The following is a 7,658-nucleotide window of genomic DNA, read 5'->3' as shown; positions in this document are numbered from 1 at the left end:
TCCCCCCAACCTACCGTCATTCCTGTGTGACACAATAAGCAACATACTTCAAGTAGTTGAACAGTAACTTGGATGTGAAACTTTTTGAAAAGAAACAGTGAGGGAGTGCAGTAAAAGTGTGCTTGTGAATATGTATGTACGACTATGTATGTATGCACTGTACCAAACAGCATAAATATATTTGATAACATTAAAAACCAAGTCTGACAATTTAATAAATTCCAATGAATCTCTCAATTGGAATACGAACTATCATGAACCCATCCATAAAATCCCCATTAACCTTTTTAATACCAACCTGCATAAAAATGCCCAATAAAAAACTTCCTGTTTTAACCCTTTAGCATTTAAACCGGCCATATTCAACCTAAATATTCTACCTGTTTTATGTTCCAACTGGGAAAATCCGGCATCTCACACCCACCCAACATCATTAAAATCTCAAAGCTATGAGACAACACATCAGAATAATGTGAATAAACAAGCATTACATTTGACTAAGTAATGTGGATGCTAAAGAGTGAAAAGAGGTCTGAATGAAAACCTTTCATTCGAATTACTTCTTAATTTATGTTTCGAATGCTAGCATATTAATGACAAAGTTATTTTACTAAATTATTCATTAATTTCCAAATTAATTGAATCAAAGGAAGTGTGTTTCAACAAAAATATAGTAATAAAAGGGTTAATACTGAAAAGAAGATGAATTAGTAATAAATGAATTTAAAAATGACTGACTGGAACCTAAGAAACCCAATCCATACTTGCGAAATATCACTCTAACCTAATTTTTAGTTTGGTTTTACATGCATTAAAGAAATGTTTACAACACAGTGGCAGACATAAAAAGCCAAGAATACATGAAATATTAATATCTGATAGGAAATATCCCAATGATGATGAAAATGAAAAGTATGCATCATATTGTATATCCTCACAACATCCAAGATATTTGGCATGCTACTGTGAAAACAATATAAAAAATACAAACATATTACAATGCAAATAATATATTTAAAAAATAAATGATGGCATACATCATTTTAGTAAATGATCAAGGAAAAAATTAAATTAACAAAACCGTATCACAAAATTATTTTTTAAATATTTTTAAATGTATCAGTTTGTAAATTATTGTACAAAATAATGTCAATAAAAATTAATACACAAAATGCATCAGAGTGTTATATAAGGATTGTAAGTATTAATACTTAGTAAATTTAGTCATATCAAAATTGGGTTTTCAAGGGAAAAACGTCAAGTAATATTTAGTATTAAGGAAATGGTCAAAAAATACAATCAGTTAGGTCATAAAGTAACAAAAAATTTGTTAGTATTCAGAAATGCTGAGATTGAAAATAACCTCTGACAGAATGGAGAATTATTTTTATTCAACAGAAAAAACTATTCAACTGAATATTAAATTTGATTTGTGAAGAATATTCAAACTTAGCAGGTTTAAGGAAACTGAATATCTATCAAAAGTCTGTGTAAACATTACATCTTATACATCCAGTAAAATAAACTACTATAAACAGAAAGATATATAACCACAACAGTATAATTATAATAATGCATCCCTGTTCTGAGAGGAAGCTTAACTAGAAAAGATGGACTTCAATTTAAAGTGAGAAATAATACATCATTTAGATATCAATAATATTCTCTAAGTGTTGAGTATGCTATGCCAACATTAGAAAAAGAGTCAACTTCAAAACCAAGAATAAATTTATTAAACATAATATGTTAATAACATGTTAGAATAATGGGAAGTAGGAAAGTTAAAGAAAACACACAAACATAGACCAATTAGAAAACAGATCAAAACTGTTAGAAAGCTTTCAAAATTGAAACAGTAACTCTAGAAATATAATTTTCCAAACATACAAAAAAAAAAGCATTATTATTGTTTTGAAAGTCAGTTGCACTTTAATATATTTACATGCCCAATAATAAGGTATATACTGCACATATCTGACATACAAAACCAAATGAAAACATTTACAAGTTGCTCACCATTGCAAAAGCTTTCAGTAGATATTTTAGATTTTTGCTCCTCTCTGCCATTTCTGGATGAATAATAACAAACAACAGAATAGATCAACAGGTTGTATTTGTTTATAATTGCAGCACTACCAAACTACTCACTGCAGAGTTTCAAAAGTGCTTTATACTATCAACCAAGATTGTATTAAATGAAAAATTAGTTTTTCCTCACTCAACATTTCCATGTAGTTAAGATTTACTATTTCAGAATCAAATTTAAACAACTGGAACCTGTAAATATTCAAAGAGCTAAATGACTAAAAATACCTCTACTTCCAAAAATACTTCAGTTTACAAGTGAAGTTCTGCAGAAATGTCTGGTCTGGTACTGATTGCCTAACTCTAAAAACATATAGGCTTAAAACTAAAAATCATATAAAAATCATATCATGATAGATTTCAGTGAAGATACAAACATTTTTGTGTATCAGAATATATAAAGATGCAATACCTATAATACATATCAAATGTCCTGTAATTCTACAAATAGAATAACAGGTTTTTGGAGATGTCTTTTAATATGTGTAGTTGAAAATATTCAGCAAAAACTTTTCATGAAAATTGCCTTTTTTTATTTTTAGTTTTTATTTTCTTTAGTAATATAACTCAATATAAGACCCTGAAACAGTTACATAATTATTAAAGGAAATAAAATAGGTTATTTATAGGAGTGAAGATAAACCAAACTAAAGAAACTATATTTTCACTGGAAAATTTTTTAAATTTGGGGGAAAATATATATATATATTAGAATAAAGCACAGTACTATTCACTGAAATTTTGAAAATTGAAGTGCACTAATAGCAGTGTTGATAATAATTAGTACTCGCTTGTTATAGCAGTACTGTGCTACATAAGAAGAGTTAGATAATGACTGGAAAGAGAAACTGCTAAAGCAAGATTAACAGTCAAATACAGAAGGGAAAGAACACATGATCATCAGGTTTCATCTTGTATTAAACATGTGCATGTTAAATGTATACACAGACATATACACAAACAATTAATATACATGAAACATCATATCCATTAGAACAACACAGTAGAGAACATGCAACGGATTACAAGCTGCAGTTACAGAAGGGTACGAAGCTGAACTACTGCTACAAAAAGCTGAAGAAGATTGATCAGTAAATCTACAAAGCACAGAAAGATGACATAGGTGTCGGTGTGAACAGATGGAGTGAGAGGTTGGGAGAGGTTTACCTGTTGTTTGAGGGTCAACTGCTGCACTTCTTGAGATAGGGAGCTCATAGAGCTGGATCTAGACAGCTGGAATGGGAATTAAGTGGGCAAAACATTCATGAAACCCAAGATGGACATTGCAGAACAAGAGTAGCTCAGAATCAACTCACTATAGAGGCAATGATTGCATGCATGCATCCAAACATACATGGAAATTTAATCAAAAGATAGCAAACATATTTTCTTTACATTTTGATATGCTGTCTTAGGAAAAAATATTGCTTATAGTAATGACCTTCTCAAACAGTAAATATAGCCGTCTTTTTAACATAGATGAGCAATTCTAAGCAGCAATTAAAACTGTCAAGTAATAATAGAGTATCTGAATCACATTACAAAGTAAACATTTTGTACGAATCATATGACTGTTACTTTTCATAGAATACAAAATTAAGTCATCAACTGATATTATTAGATCAATGATTACCAATGATCTAAGCTTAAAGAGAAGTAACAAGTTTTAATGTCTGCTCAAAATAAACAAAAGATAGCTAAGGAAGCCATAAAGAAAAATTTCTTTCAAAATGATGCTAATAAATTTCCAATATCAACTGTGTGTTAATACATGGTAGCAATTCAGGAAAATATTCACCATCAACTTAAAGGCCCAAAAATGTTTTCTTGGTGAAATTAGTGATCAAACTACAATAAATCCCTTCCCTATATATGCAGCTACAGATTTAAATCTCAAAACACACATAAAAAAAAAAGAATTAATGTGATTATGCTGGTTTTGGGGTTTTTTGTTGTTTTTTTTTAATTTAAGGAGTGGATAACCAAAGTGGCAAGGCAGAAGTTTTAAGACAGAAGAAAATATTTTATCTTACCTCTGATAACTCTTGTTGGTTAGTTGTCTCATTTTGACTGTTGTTAGTGGAAGCATTTGTTTCATTAAAATTACTTGTACCTATTAAATAAAAGAATTAATGAAAGTCCAAAATACTAAAAATTGGTCACTAATTGAGATAAAGCTACAAACTATTACTGATCAGTTTTAAAAAGCCCATGGGATCAGGCAAGTGCTTTAAGTTTCAGTTTTCATAACATTAAGCTGATGAGAAATTAAATTTCCCTTGGATAAGAAGTTGGCCTATTGCTTTCCCTTGGAAGAATTTAATTCAATCTGAGAAGTATAAAAATACTCATGATTTCCACAATATTTCCACTTCATTTTTATTTCTTAGACAGAAAGGAAAGCAGTGTCTATGATCCTTTCTAAGGTCTCCAAGATTAGGAGGGAGGAAGGTATCCTCAAGTTAGAGACCCAATGCAAATGCTTGTAACCAGTGCTAAGCACAGTTCCACTAATCTGCTAACAGCTAACTAGTAAAGCTAACTTTGCATTTAGCAGATTAGAGTATTCACTAACTTTGGAAACTGTTAGCAGACTAATAGCTTCCACTAACTTTAAGTCTGCAAACAAAATTCATACGTTTGTTCCTGTCTGTTGTGTGCATGTCTCGAAGAGTCCATCATGCATGTCATTGGCTGACTATGTGTACACATGACAAGACGTGATAGGTCGACACAGCAGCAGCTAGCTGAGCAGCATTGTGTAATTCTGCAGTTTTGAGTTGTGTTCACTTCCGACGTTGTCACATTACAGACAGTCTTACAGTGTCAGCGACAGCAGTGTACGTTATCAGCTTATCAAGTTGTCGCTTATCATTATGGAAGGTGAAGATGTTTTTGCTCAACCTGAGGATAAAGGGGCTGTCAAGGAGTCTGCAATGGCTATGGATGAGGCATTCAGATACTCCCTCGCCACTCTTCACTGCTAAAATGCAGAGAAACAGTGACTGGTGCATTAGAAACTTGTAATCAACAACTTTATTAGCCACAAATTGTGATAAAACAAAAATAATAAAGTGCCATTCAATGAGAGGTAGGATCCAAGCAAATACCGTAGAGTAAAAGCCAAGTTGTTGAAGAGTAATACAGAGGAATAAGTAAACACTAAATGGTCTAAATCAGAAATTCATTATTGATTGTCAGTTATAGCCATATGGACTGAGTAAAACATAAATACTACGCATTCTAAAATCCTTTCCTGATAACTCTGGCACTTTGTATGGAATCAAAAGAAATCAACATTTTAAAGCTTTGATTTGTCAGTATCAAAAAAAAGATTCCATGTACAACATCTTTATGTTGAAAATTATTCAGATTTTGCTAATATAAGATTGTGCAACATTGAAAAGGTTGGTATGCTAAGTTATACAAATGCTGCTCTGTTACTTACCGGGAGGGACAAAAATACTTTGAGTTGGAGCTGCAGAAGAGGTTGGAGGCAATACATTGAAGAGATTCTCTGGAACAGTTTGGGCTGTAGCATTAGGATTCATGACATCAACATACTGGGGTCTGGTACCTAGTTTTAGAAGAAAAGGAAATAATTCAACAGAGATTAACCACTATTAATAAATTCCATCAATTAATGGAGAAAACAGTTGCCTTTGATAACAGCTTGTATTATAACCACACAATACATATCAAAGATACAAAAATTTTTAACAACCATTAAAAAGTAACTTGGATTCATTAAAGAAACAGAAGTATTTATCAATCATATATCAGTTAATGTCAATGTAATTATTTTTATTTTTGTTTCATCCTATATTGCATTTGCTGAACAAAAGCAAGTTTCCAGGAGGCCAATCATCTCTGCATATCGGACTGAGACTGACAGGAGATTATCAGGCAATTTGGTAGAACACATACTACAAACTGTAGTTTTATTCAAAACAACCACTTTTTTGCTTTCTTGCCAATGTTTACATCCTTTGCTTTTTTTACATCAGGGAAAAAAATACTGACAGAGGAAACACACACACACACACACACACACACACACACACAAGGCAAATCTATTGTAGGCTTACAAATATATTACAATTTCAAGTTGGTAGGGCAACTATTATTAATTTCAAATCTAATCAGAAGCCAGATTATTTTCAGGTTGCATGGAGCATTCCTGTTGGAAAATTAAATGTTTGCAACATGGACAGACCAAGCAGTCTGAAGATAATGTGGGCTTTCACCTGGATTTGATATTAATAGTAGTTGTCTTTCCATCCTGGAATTGTAAAAGATTTATTTATATACTAGCTGTTGTACCCAGCATTGTTCGTGTTTTCTGTGTTAAGGATAATCCTATGCCGTTGTAACCGTTGCTTGATGAAATCTCTGTCTGAATCTTATGGATGACATCATGTTAAAGGTACTTTAGCAGAGGTACCCGATAATTCCTAGGTTGATCAGAGTGTAGTTCAATTGCAAGAAATAATATTCCCCTGCTCACGTGCAATTATCGATTTTTTTTGTCAACTCTACATGCCACATTCAGCTTATGGACATGAACTGTAATCACGTGTAACATATCTTAAAATTGATAGTCTCTGAAAAAAGCTGCTACACACTTGTGCCCTTCCAATTCCTCTGGAATTAAATTAAAACCTTAACCATACTACAAAATTTACCTAAATCTCAAATTTCATTAAAATCGGATGAAAAATATAAAAGTTATGGCCCAAAATTAAATCCTTATGGGTATTTGCATAGAAAAAGCCTATTGATTTTATAAAATCACTGCTCAGGTGCAATTATCAATTTTTTATGTACGCCATATACTGACATCAATTCACTGTCATGAGCCTCACTCACTCATTGATTTTCATCAAAATCGGACATAAAATGCAAAAGTTACAGGAAAAATAACATCATTATGGGAATTTCCATTCAAACGCCCGACTGAGCTCACAAAGATTGATACCAACTGAGCATTATCGAGTTTTCAAAAAATTCCGGCCTTATTTGAACTTCAGGACATGTGATCTACCTATGTGCCAAAAATCATTAAAATCGGTTGGACGGTGTGGTAGGAGTTAGAGTACCCCCAAATACACACACACAGACAGTCACCATTACACATTTATGTATATAGATATATAAAATGCACAAATATATACACATACATACATACATACATACATTACACACACACACATATGTAAAGGCACATGGCTCAGTGGTTAGAGCATCGGGCTCACAATCATGAGGTAGTGAGTTCGATTCCCAGACCGAGCTGTGTGTTGTGTTCTTGAGCAAGACGCTTTATTTTATGTTGCTCCAGTTCACTTAGCTGTAGAAATAAGTTGCAACATCACTGGTGCCAAGTTGTATCAGATTTTGCCTTTCCCTTGGATAACATTAGTGACATAGATTGGGAAGGCTGGTATGCATGGGCAACTGCTGGTCATGCATAAGCAACCTTGCCTGGACTTCTGCCTCAGAGGGGAACTTTCTAGGTGCAATGGTCATTCATGACTGAAGGGGGTCTTTACCTTTATATATATATATATATATAT

At 32.4% G+C, this 7,658-nt stretch overlaps 1 protein-coding gene across 11 annotated transcripts in view; it reads right to left on the bottom strand.

Annotated features, from left to right (window-relative positions):
* LOC106868398 (protein transport protein Sec16A) overlaps positions 1-7,658 on the bottom strand; it is a 133,280-nt gene that overhangs the window by 7,482 nt on the left and 118,140 nt on the right. For 8 of the 11 annotated variants that reach the window (XM_052972901.1, XM_052972886.1, XM_052972890.1 and 5 more), the window contains 3 exons: positions 5,534-5,662; positions 4,119-4,198; positions 3,253-3,318 (listed from right to left, as the gene is read on the bottom strand). In XM_052972901.1, the coding sequence (XP_052828861.1) occupies positions 3,253-3,318; positions 4,119-4,198; positions 5,534-5,662 (275 nt within the window). Of the gene's footprint in view, positions 1-2,016; positions 2,070-3,252; positions 3,319-4,118; positions 4,199-5,533; positions 5,663-7,658 lie in introns of all 11 variants that reach the window. The other 3 variants (XM_052972902.1, XM_052972914.1, XM_052972899.1) reach the window with 3 other exon arrangements.

Source organism: Octopus bimaculoides, chromosome 1 (genome assembly GCF_001194135.2).
Source record: "Octopus bimaculoides isolate UCB-OBI-ISO-001 chromosome 1, ASM119413v2, whole genome shotgun sequence".
Lineage (NCBI taxonomy): Eukaryota > Metazoa > Mollusca > Cephalopoda > Octopoda > Octopodidae > Octopus > Octopus bimaculoides.
Note: the sequence above shows the minus strand (reverse complement) of the source record. Positions and strands in the feature narration are given on the sequence as shown.